Raw genomic sequence first — 12,786 nt, 5'->3', positions numbered from 1 at the left:
TTCGATAAAATGGATTCCGCTTATAGAGGTCCCAAAATTTCACTTATAGAGGTAATTCGTTGCCAAGGGACTGGAACCGAGAACTTGGGTCCACTTAAAGAGGTTTTCCACTAACCCAGGTTCCACTTATCCAGTTTCTACTGTATATGTATGTTTTTTTCTAGTATCCACAAAACAAGCCTTATTGAGCTTACTGTGGGATTTGCATATAAATATTTCTTCATTACATACATTACTCATTTATGAATTAATAAGTTTGTTCATCCTTGTAAATGTATTTTCCTTGTTTTTTTTTCCTTTATATGTTCTAATCCAGACCGAAAATAAATAAACTAGCATAAATGCGTCAAATTAATGAAACAGCAAGACAAGGAATAGGATATATTTATAAGACGGGAGTAAAGTAGGTATTGCTATCTGCAGTTTAACATATTGGGCGCCAGGAGGCCGCTCGGCGGGTTTTTTGTTCGTAGTCGCTTTTCTCTACAAAGCGGGAAAACGCTGGGATCCTCTACGAGCGTAGCTCTACGAAAACGTTGGCAGTGAATGTGTTAACGACATAACATGTACGAAGTCGCGGGTGTAGCTGTGCCTTCAACTTGGCCCGCCATCATGATTCTCTGTGAGCTATCCAGCGAACTCAAACTAGGGGCCCGATTCGGATTTTGAAATAGACATCTATTAGACATCTTTTAGACATCACCAAGATACGATAACATATATGAGACATATAAATTTAGATATGTTTAAGATCTAACCTGTCAAATTAATTTGATATTTGCTCGATTCTGGAGATACTCTTGAACGATTTCCACAGGATATGACTTAGAGATCTAATTCACATCTAATAGATATCTTACTCTATCTAACGTAAAAGTGACATTGGTTGCCCGAATTGTGCTGCAAAAGAGAACTAGTTGATATCTAAACTATAACGACGTTATAGTTTATACGTTATAATAAGTAACGTACCTAGAATGGATCTAGTACGTGTCGTCTCTTGTGAATATCTTGAAGTTCGAATACGGCAGTAGGTATCTTCATATCAAAATTCATCTGAATCTTCAGCGTTTTAAGCGTGAAGAGGTAGGTATTTAACAGACACAGTTATGTACTTTCGCTTTTATGATTGACCGAGCATACGCAAAGCTTCTTTCTTTCAGTCTTAGCAAAAATACTTCTGTATATTCAGCATTTTCGTCTATAGGTCATTAAAAAACCGGGCAAGTGCGAGTCGGACTCGCGCACGAAGGGTTCCGTACCATAATGCAAAAAAAAAAACAAAAAAAAAAGCAAAAAGAAACGGTCACCCATCCAAGTACTGACCACTCCCGACGTTGCTTAACTTTGGTCTAAAAAAATCACGTTTGTTGTATGGGAGCCCCATTTAAATCTTTATTTTATTCTGTTTTTAGTATTTGTTGTTATAGCGGCAACAGAAATACATCATCTGTGAAAATTTCAACTGTCTAGCTATCACGGTTCGTGAGATACAGCCTGGTGACAGACGGACGGACGGACGGACGGACGGACGGACAGCGAAGTCTTAGTAATAGGGTCCCGTTTTACCCTTTGGGTACGGAACCCTAAAAAGTATTCTATTCTATTCTTATTTGGCCAAGACATGACTAGTCAAATCCTCCGGATAATCTGTCGGAGCCAGTCTATGGCTTTCGATAAGTCCCAAGCGCCTAGCTTAAGCTACCAATTTACAACCATTAGATACTTCAAGTTGACAATTCGTAAACCTTATTACGAGGACATAAGGTCCACCAACGGTTAGTGTTGTGTAACCTTGACAGCCGCCTTTAGTGGCCGCGACCTAGGTTTCTATTCTAGACGACCTACTTGATTACAATCAACGGCTTTACTTTTCCACCATTTGACGTTATACAACGCTCGCTGAAATTAGAAAGTAGGTAGAGTTAGACCAAGAAAAGTCTGCAGCGATTTTAAGTACACAGTACTTAAGTGTTATTTTAAACGTCAAACTTCTATGAAGTTAGGACGTATAAACTTGCACTGCGTGGGCTATCAAAATCGCTGCAGACTTTTCTTGGTCTAACTCTAAACATAATATTGCTTTTTACCGATATTTAAGGATACTGGATCCTAAGTTTTGGTTGTGAATCACAGTCAAATTCTCCAGTTAGAAATTTCAATTTATTTGGCGCGGGTATTTACAGTCGTAAGTACCTATTTCACAACCGAAATAATTGTGTATGACTTATAATACTTATACAATGTGTTTAGACAGCTATGGTGCAGTGGACCCGTTAAGGCGTGCTTTTTCCGTAGGAGCTAAGCGAACCAGTTTTTTGAATCCATTAGAAATATAAGAAACAATGTTTTAAAATTGTGAAAAAAATATATCTTATACTTAAGGATCTGGCAGATACGTTTTGGATCTCAAAAACATGATTAGATAAACTTTGCTCAATAGAAAAAAATTCCAAAGTTACGCCTTTTTTTAACAATAAATCCAAACCATATCTACAATACAAACTTTTTAGACTTGTTTTTTACACAAATGTATAGGTAATAAGATAATCTAGACGTTTTGGATCACTTTGTCTCGGTAACATCATTAAAATAATTTCTATGTTTCAATACCTACTAAATCCGCAAGCGCAATCACTCGCGAACGCACTTACGCCCTCTTCAGTCGCGCGGCAGCGCTTGTAGAGGACGGACCTGTGTCAGTGTGTTCCGCGCGGTCACGTGATTTTACCATTTACAAACAATGGGAAACAAAGCATATGAAACGTAAGAAAAAGTCACTAAGTGCTATAAAAACACACTTTCTGATAACAGAAGCATCTAATACTTTACGAGGTGGTTGAAAGCGCCTAGCTTTACTACATCAACAGTTAAAATATTTCAGTATTTTCACTAGGTCAGCAACCAATTTCAATGTAGGTAAATAATATTATATTCCTAGATAATATAATTGTATGTAAGTATGATATATTTACAGTATTTCACCTTTACTGATATACCTACGTCCGATCTGCAAAATGATTATATTCCTTCGTGCTCTTTGACTCCTTTGAAAATCAGAAATTATTTATTTGGATTGACACAGTATGGGGATGTTACAATATATGTATAGTGTTACGCTTTTAGTATGAGGATGCCGAAGGCGCCCGGCTTTGGATCGCATGCAACGTGCCAGGCCCGTCAAGCGTGCAAATTCATCATCATAATCATAAATTTATATAAATATAAAATGTCAAATTGAATTAATTGAAAAAATTACCATAATAAGCATATCGCAATACAATTATTTAAGAACTAAATACATATCACTAATTTTAATATTTGACCAAGGTCGACATGAATTAAATATAATTGAGAGTTCCAAGTGCCTACAGGCAGTTCATCTTGTGCTTGGTTGTATTAGTCTTGTTCGAGAAACTGAACACGGTGAAAAATAGAGATAATACTCCTAAAAATACGTGTGATACCTCATTAGATTCGTCATAATGCCTAGAAAAATGTATTCGAAGCGTGTAGTAGCACACACAAAATATCAAAAGTTATAAGCAAAAAAAGGGGGGAAAGTAGAGATCTTTAATTTCCCCAATATCTCAAAAAGTATTCATATTACGGTGCGAGATGGGTGGAAGGTGCTCGACCAAATGTCATAGAGGGCCCCAAAACAAAACAAAATACATTTAAATTTTTTCAAAATGGCCGACTTTTTTTATTTTTTTTCAAGTTGGTCCGAGCGCGCTGAGATTTGGCATGGCGGAAGATAGAGGCCCCTAAATTCCTATGAAAAAATTTTTTTGGAAAAAATCCAAGATGGCGGAAATAATGGTCATTTTAATTTTGTATGCCAACTTTGAAACGGTGCGAGATGGGTGGGGGGTGCTCGACCAAATGTCATAGAGGGCCCCAAGACAAAACAAACTGCATTTAAAAAAAATCACACGGCGACTTTTTTTTTAATTTTTTTCATGTTGGTCCGAGTGCGCTGAGATTTGGCATGCGGCGAGCTTGGAGGCCCAAGATTACTATGTGAAAAAAAAATTGGATAAATCCAAAATGGCGGCGGACACAGGCCAAATTCAAATTTCCAAGTAGGTTAGGCGAGCCCGAAGGAGGCTGAAGGCCGACCCCGCGGAGGGTCGTCAGGCCCGGAGCTTTATCTCGAATGTCCAAGCATGCTCCACCCCCAGTAATTTTGGGCGAGGCCGAAAGTCGAGCTGCGGGAATGACGAACAAAGCAAAATCCTATACAAAAGTTTATAGGATTATTAAGCGATTTGTTAACCCGCGCGAGGCCGGGGCGGGTCGATAGTAATAAATAAACATAAAGCATACGCTAGACTGAATAAAAATATAAAAGTTTCACTAAAATTTACTGGATTGTACAGTCAGCAGCAGAAATAGCTACGGGGCCTAGTAATCAAAATGATGACACGGAAATGTCAAGATAATAAGGTCTGTGTCGATCATTTTGAACATGTTATTCTGCTTATCTATATCAGCTGCTGCCTGTACTGGTTTTAGAGTCTGGCTAATTTAGGTAGAACTAGAGTTTAGCTAAGAAAGGTAGAAGAAATTAATTTGACTGAACCATATCTGGTAGAAAAAGAAAGTGATTGATGTTTTAAACCTGTTCAAGGACGTGGAATAGTAGATATTAATTCGGCGTCCTTGAACAGGTTTTCAACAACAATCAGTTAATTATTTAATAGATATTTGGAAGAAACAAAACATAATATTGAAAATAATTTGTTACATTACGGTATGTACGTGTGGCGTAAAGCCAGTGGACTGTAGTTTTTTAAGTTAGTTCCTTCGCTACACTATACTGCTTTACCAGATTGTAGAAGGGCTTACCGGGATTTTGTGGTCTGCAGCTGGCAGAGGCCTCGGCGGGTGGATTGCTCGCTGCTGGCTTCCTCGTTATTTCAAGGCACTGTTTTATGGTATATTTTGCGAATTCAGATATCCTTTCTGTCGCGATGTTTTGGTGACACTGACATCGTTAGTTATTACTTTTTAGACCATTGCTTGTGTGTCGCCGGCCAGTAGCCTCGCTACCTCAAGTAAATCAGTATAGCAGTAGGTATTAAGGATTAATACTAAACACCCCCCACCGAAAGCACTATGTGGCTTTCTCATAATATGAAAAAAGTTAAAAGTTAGACCAAATCAAAATCGTTGCAGACTTATCTTTGTCTAGCTCTGCCAATCAATTCAATTCCATCATCCGCTCCTCCATCTGACCTTTAACTGAGTTTTCCCTAAGCCCGATAAAAAAAAAATATTTTTTTTGTGAGTACCTCTTATAATGAAGGATATTTTTGCTGAGTATCAACATCCTACTAGTGACAGTTTTTGACTTATGATTTTATTATTATTTTTCTTTAATGTATTGTTTTTCGGGATGTATTCAAGCGATTTGCTGAAATTTATTGAATAGTGTTCTTTATTTAGGTATGCCTTGATACTCAAAAACCGAATACCATTTGTCATATAAAAAAAAATACTCTCTACTCAACCGGTGTTTTACAATGTAGTATACAAACTCTTCGATTATGTTTGCGTTTTCTTATCAGGTTGTCGTATTTAAGAGTAAAATGCTAATCTCTCACCCCGATTGATTAAGGTTCTACCTACCTACCTACCTTACCTACCTACCTACCTACCTACCTACCTACCTTACCTACCTACCTACCTACCTACCTACCTACCTACCTACCTTACCTACCTACCTACCTACCTTACCTACCTACCTACCTACCTACCTACCTACCTACCTTACCTACCTACCTACCTACCTACCTACCTACCTACCTACCTACCTACTTACCTACCTACCTTACCTACCTACCTACCTACCTACCTACCTACCTACCTACCTACCTACCTACTTACCTACCTACCTACCTACCTACCTACCTACCTACCTACCTACCTTACCTACCTACCTACCTACTTACCTACCTACCTTACCTACCTACCTACCTACCTACCTATACCTTACCTTTATATGAACAATACCTTACCTTAAAATGTTTATTTCCTTTCGGTACTTTAATTCTACTACGCTGCCATTAAATTAAAACGTTGTTACCGATCACTAAATAATAAGTACACATGGCTCTGTAAAAATAATAATTCTAAATATAATGATCAGAAACACGTAATGCAAAAAATATATACATATACAATAAAAACTATAAAAACGTGACCCTTGCACGGTATGGTTAAAATACTGCCATCATAAGATCCTTATACTGTGACCCGTTTGCTATCGCCGCCGCGCACAGCGCGCGCTCACGTGCTCGTCGAGCGGTTCGGGACGCGCGGGCGGGGCTTCACGGTTTGCCGCGCACCTCACCCCCTCAGATTCGTTGATGAGTCGAATCATATCGCCTTAACGACGTATCCTCCTAAGGCCCAAGGTACTACCTATAGGACTTCTTCAGTTCGATGAAATTTAAACCGTATTCAATTGGGACAGGGTTGCATTCCCTTTGTTTCGGTAAATATTAAATCAAATAAAAATCAACCCTATTACCTGTACTATAGGTTCAAATTTCATTGGCAAATTTTTGGTTAATGCATATGTATGGCTGGGCCTTAGGAGGGTATAGTTCAATGAATTTTGTCGACAAATCACCCCTATTATTTTAATTTTTAAAACCCTGTAAGTAAAGTTATAGGACACCAAACACTGGCGCACTTGGTACATTAACCATTATCTGACCAATTATCGGTCGCCCATATGTAGATATAGATATATAAAAGCTTAAGAAATAGGGGCATAAACGACGTTCCAAAATGTTACAGTAAAGTGGTTTAGAAGTACTCTTTAGTATATAAGTATTACGTGAAAGAGGTTTTTAAGCAAATTAAGGCTCGGTCTTAGCAGAAGTAAAGATTACCATGTTTGGCCAAGGCCGGTATTTGCAAGCTGCATACACCGCGTACCTAAGATCCCTATCTAGTCGTTATGCAGCGGCCTTGAGTTCAACGAATCGTAGGTTTAGACTTTAGGCTGACAGCTTCATGTAAAACAGTCAGAGGTACAATAATATAGAGATGACACGCGGGAGGGGCCAAACGACCCAACGAGATGCACTTACGGAAATTTCAGTAGAAGTAGCAGAGAAAGCGGTATTATTGCTTGTCCTTGTTACAGTCTCACTTTTTGTTTGTTCCCCACCAAAAATTTAGTATGGTTTATGGTGGGCAACAAATAACCCGACCGAATTACGTAGATTGTTTTTGGTATGTTGTCAGGAATGTTAAAACGTGTTTTTAATATTGTCCCTTTGCGTATGTTTTGTCCCTCACGGAGGCACGCGTATAGCTCATCTATGTAATACTAGGTCTATGAAAACAGTGCACAGGCCGTGCACCACGTGCACACTACACAATATCATGAAATCGGCTTTTCACCCCTATTTTCTTGGATAAAAATTAAGTGTCCCATCGTCCACACTGTTAAGAGTGGTAAGCCTAATTTCAAAAACGTAAATTCCACTGATAATTAGAAAAGTGTTGCTGTTAGTAAATTGTCCATGTGTCGCGTTGGACGTAAACATTATGGCTCCTCTACACGATGGGCCAACGCCGACCACTCCAAGGGACGCATTTATGCGTTAGAGGGAGCAAGTGATATTGTTATCTCATTCTACCGCGTGCCTGCGTCCCTTGGAGTGGCCGGCGTTGGCCCATTGTGTAGAGGAGCCATTATACTACCTACTAATATCATCTATACTATCAGAGGTATATTGCAAGCCGGTGGTCATAACCATAACACTAAATTGTCATGACATGACACTATATGGTTGCGCTGGATATTTGCCACTGCCTATTATGAAAACTGGATTGAACCGAATCGATCTGCCGGTACCACATTGGCTATCCAATATCCATAAATCTCTCAACATTCTATCCATATTGTTCTTCACTTGCATGCTTCTGTTCTATCTCCTTGTAAAAAAAATAAAAATAAAAAAACAATTTGAACTCCAAGAATAAACACGGATGGCAACCGCGACACGGTTATTGCTGCGTTTGCTGCATCCTTGCAGTAGCGAGAAATAAGCGATGTCGCTGACAATTTCCTTACTTAAATTGTGTGATTATATACATAATGTTATCGCGATAGCAATGCCGTAACTACAGCAACGCAATTTATCAAAAGAATTTTACAAATCCCCGCTATCGCCCGTTTTCAACGATGCATTTTCCCGACGGACAGTATTTGCACAATTCGCCGTGAGTTTTATGAATCATAATATGATTTACGTATTTTAGAACCGTTTGTTTCCAGGGGATTTATTATGAATGCATTCGTTTGACCCATTTCACGAAAATAGAGAATACATTGTTTTACAGAGTCTATCAAATTAAACAACCAATTTTTATTGTTCAGGAATGTAAATTAAATTATATATGTTGTTTTGGATATTTTATTTACCCATCTTGTTTTTTTATTGGCAAAAATCTTACAATATAAGCAAAATCCAAAACTGATTCTACAAGCAAAGAGCAAAAAGTGATTCCGATACCGGGAATCGAACCCGAGCCTCCTGGGTGAGAGCCAGGTATCCTAGCCACTAGACCATATCGGATGTTGAGTGAGGTGTTGAAATAAGCAATCTTTATATACCTACTTACCGCAGTATAAATACGACCGATTGTGTACAATATTATATATCTCAATGATGTCGAAATGGGATCATGATCAAATATCAGATTAATGTGTAGTTCAAATGCCCCTATTGCCCCTTCGGTCACCATAATCTTAAATTATGGATATTTATTTACATTTGATGTGTAGGTGTTTGTACTAGTCATTACCTTACTGTTTTATTACGTGTTCGACCTTTTAACTGACGTCATTTCATCGACGATTGTTATTGATCGACATTGTATGGTTAAAATAAAATTACTTTTAAATATGTACATACTATAGGTAAATTGACTATGAATAATGTTACAACAATACTATGAATTCTTTTATACCATCGATTTACGAAAAGTAGAATGTCATTAAACTTTGTTAATGGTTTATTTTATTTACATAGAAAAATAACCGGGCAAGTGCGAGTTGGACTCGCGCACGAAGGGTTCCGTACCATAATGCAAAAAAAAAACAAAAAAAAGCAATAAAAAACGGTCACCCATCCAAGTACTGACCACTCCCGACGTTGCTTAACTTTGGTCAAAAATCACGTTTGTTGTATGGGAGCCCCATTTAAATCTTTATTTTATTCTGTTTTTAGTATTTGTTGTTATAGCGGCAACAGAAATACATCATCTGTGAAAATTTCAACTGTCTAGCTATCACGGTTCGTGAGATACAGCCTGGTGACAGACGGACGGACGGACGGACGGACGGACAGCGAAGTCTTAGTAATAGGGTCCCGTTTTACCCTTTGGGTACGGAACCCTAAAAAATGAAATAAAAGTCCCCTTTTAAGATCAATACCTACGGGAAACTCTTTGGGGAACCCTACACTGAGCATGGTCTTGGCCGAGTTTTGTACTACTTTTCCCGTATTTTTGGTTGATTGATTATCGATTTTATAGAGTCTTATTAATTAACTATTTTTGGCAAAAAAACGATCAATCAAGCCGAATTCGCCCATCCCTACTTTAGTTAATCATCACGCGCCATCGGAATGATTGCTTGTCGCGTTGTCCAAAATAAAGATGCTAATTATATTTAACAACCGGACATTTTGTTTTACTTCTGTTTTTTGTAAATATACAATACAACCACCATAATATGCCGTAATCGATCCTATTATAATCACATAAGGTTTATTATGCTTCAGAGCCATTATAGTATCTCTGTAAAAATGTTAAACGTCTAGTAAACCGTTGGAAATTGGCCAAACTAATATTTATACTTGTTACGACAATAGGTATGATGATAAAGATGTTATAAAATTATCTTTATCTTCTACAAAGTGACCATATTTATGAGTTGCTGACTAAGAAAATACAAGACATTTTTTTTTTCAACGTAAACAGAAATTGCAAAAACAATAAACAATATGGAATAAAACAAACAATGACGAAGAAAAAACATAAAAACATCAGTAAACATTTTAGTAGCCGTAGGCTCTTAATTTGGTTGATAACACAGCTACAAGGAATACCTTGTTAGGTACGTTTTGCGTGACGTCACTTAGTAGAGGTGAAATGTAACAGAAACACCACAGTAAAATTAGTCACTCCTCCCACCTCCAAGTCGAAAAAACCAAAAGAGTACTCGATCAGGTTACAGGACTAAGGAAAAACTTAGAAAGACTGTCCCTAAATGGTTAATAATTACCATTTATATTGCTAAGTGAAGAAGGCATTACCCATTTGTGCCTAATAAAGTTCTTTAGCATAGTCCGTAATGCCATGATTGGTCTTAGATGGCTGGATAATAGAAACACCAATCAAAGCCGCTGCCGCGGTGTCCACGTGCTTGATTACGATCAATAGTAGCAGCACTATAGCAGCTAAGATGGCTAAGCGGATTAGCTAGCCCAGCCAAGATCAAGGGCGTCGCCAGCCAGTGACGTATTGACCATTTTCAACGCTCGATGACATGACCCGCTCCTGATTACAGTACTTTTTACTTAGGTACCTTTTTCGGTGTGTACATGGTTACAGGGTGTTTTTTCAGCCATCGGGGTTGGCGAAAAAAAAGGGTACATATTGCCAGTTAAGACAATTCAGATATCGATTTTTTTTGGCCCTAAGTAAAAGTTGCTAAGTTTGACTTATATGTTTATCTCTCTCTAAAATGCTTAAAAAACACGTAAACAGCTAGCCTGATAATGGGAATTGAACCGGCGAAGAGAAAATTATCAACGCAGATGTCGCAGATGTAGTTTTAAGGGGGTGAGGTAGGTATTCTAAATCTTTTACACAAAAGGAAACGCATGTTATAAAAGCCCTTAATGCATTGTTCATGTGTCAAATAAAACACTAGTCTGTTTCTGTCGTATGCAATGCTGAAACCCAATTAAAACCCATTCGGATTGAGGTAAAAGGGTTTTCAGTTGGTAATTGTATTATCATCCTTTCGCTCGTCTGCTGCATTGAGCGTTTTTAGCTTGGTTTGTCTTTTTCCTTTTATATTTTATCCTCTAGCAATGGGAATGTTAGCTGCATTTAATATAAATTTAGACCATGCACGAAATAAACCACTAGAAAATCGTTGGAAAAACGTAGACCGCAGTTATTTTTAGAGAATGCTTCCTATTTAATAAATAGGAAAGAACTTCGTATTAACTACGAGTTAAGAGAGAGTTAAGAGAGGTCAACCATGAATTGTTAAATGCATGTCAAAAAGGCCACTGTCAATAATATGAAACGATCCATGTTATTGGGTTTTTTGATCGGGTATTATTCCGAAGATTTTTTGTTTTCCTCTTACAGAACAATGACATCATGGAACCGCAAAGGGGAACTCCCCACATTGCTCCATAAATTAAATTTTTTTATTTAAACATATATTTGTTTGTTTACAGACGAGGACGAAGCGACGACATCCGGTCTGACGGATGGCGCGCAGGGCGACGTGCAGAACCGCGTCATCTTCGTCAACCGACCGCAGCCGCAGAAATTTCTCTCCAACAAAGTGTCCACCGCCAAATACAGGTACGAACGTGTCCGGTTGCCTGACGGCGCCGGATGGGTTACAGAACCGCGTGATTTCACCAAGCGCTCGCAGCCGCAAAAGTTTCTCTCCAACGTCTCTACCACCAAATACAGGTAGGGACGCGTCCGGTTGCCGGACGGCGCCGGTTGAGCTACAGAACCGTGTGGTCTTCGTCAACCGCCCGCAGCCGCAGAAGCTCATGTCCAACAAGGTATCACAGCAGGTTCTATAGGTAAACTCAAGGAGCATCAGTAATCGGTGATTTCATGGAGATTTATTATAGGTACACTACCACACTTCGATGAATAATATACAAGAGGAGTTACCTTTCGTTGGTTGACAAACAAAACAAAGAGTTCTAAATTTTGTTATTTCAAAAGCGCTGATATCATCAACGTGCCCGTAAAATGTTAATGGGCCGAAAGTCCTTGCTCCAATCTAGGCTATTAAAACTACCTATATACACTATACAACTTTTTGGGAACAATTAAAAATATCAACCAAAACTGTAATAATAATGTAATTGTATTATTGTAACATAATAACTATAATTGTAACTTAATTTATCTAATTTAATTTCCATTTTTGACGTGTAATATGTAATTACATATATTATAAATAAATGAGTATGAGTATGAGTATTTCGAATTGCGTTTTAAGAATGTAGTCACACTATTATGTATATAAAAATTATAAACTGAAATAAATGTCATACACTAAATAAACACTGATAAAGCTCTTCAGTGCAACTATCTTGGCAATTTTTTATTTGCTATATGGTATCTATTTCAGTTTATTGCCTACTCAATGTTATAAACTAACTTGTCCAACTCACGACGCCAGGCGTGGCTCACTCCGCGATTTCGTCGCTTTGCTATAGGTAGCTAAAAGTACATCCGTTCCACACCAATTTTGGGGAAAGCCCTAAGCCGCGCGTGGCGCTGTCGCCACCTAGCGGCCATATCTGTGCTGATCGTAACAGACGCGTTTTGTTAGAGAGTGAGTCTTCTGTACCTAGTACTATTATTTATTCTGTGACGACGCATAAACTGTAACGGAACTCAATAGCGTCGCCGAAGCACGCGTATCTCATCTGCCCCGCCAAGTGGATAATGTCATTTGTCAAAAGCGTACAATGGGAGCATCCA

The 12,786-nt window shown here is 38.3% G+C and overlaps 1 protein-coding gene and 1 non-coding gene across 2 annotated transcripts in view; one reads left to right on the top strand and one right to left on the bottom strand.

The window, feature by feature from the left end:
- The window catches only part of LOC134666504 (phospholipid-transporting ATPase IA), an 85,932-nt gene that overhangs the window by 53,562 nt on the left and 19,584 nt on the right, over positions 1–12,786 (top strand). The window contains exon 3 of the mRNA XM_063523685.1: positions 11,508–11,637. Coding sequence (XP_063379755.1) covers positions 11,508–11,637 — 130 coding nt within the window. The remainder of the gene's footprint in view (positions 1–11,507; positions 11,638–12,786) is intronic.
- Trnae-cuc (transfer RNA glutamic acid (anticodon CUC)) lies at positions 8,532–8,603 on the bottom strand. Its single transcript has one exon. It is a non-coding gene; the product is annotated as a tRNA-Glu (tRNA).

The sequence above is a fragment of the Cydia fagiglandana genome, chromosome 8, assembly GCF_963556715.1.
Source record: "Cydia fagiglandana chromosome 8, ilCydFagi1.1, whole genome shotgun sequence".
NCBI lineage: Eukaryota > Metazoa > Arthropoda > Insecta > Lepidoptera > Tortricidae > Cydia > Cydia fagiglandana.
The sequence above is the reverse complement of the archived record's forward strand: the minus strand, read 5'-3'. Positions and strand labels throughout refer to the sequence as shown.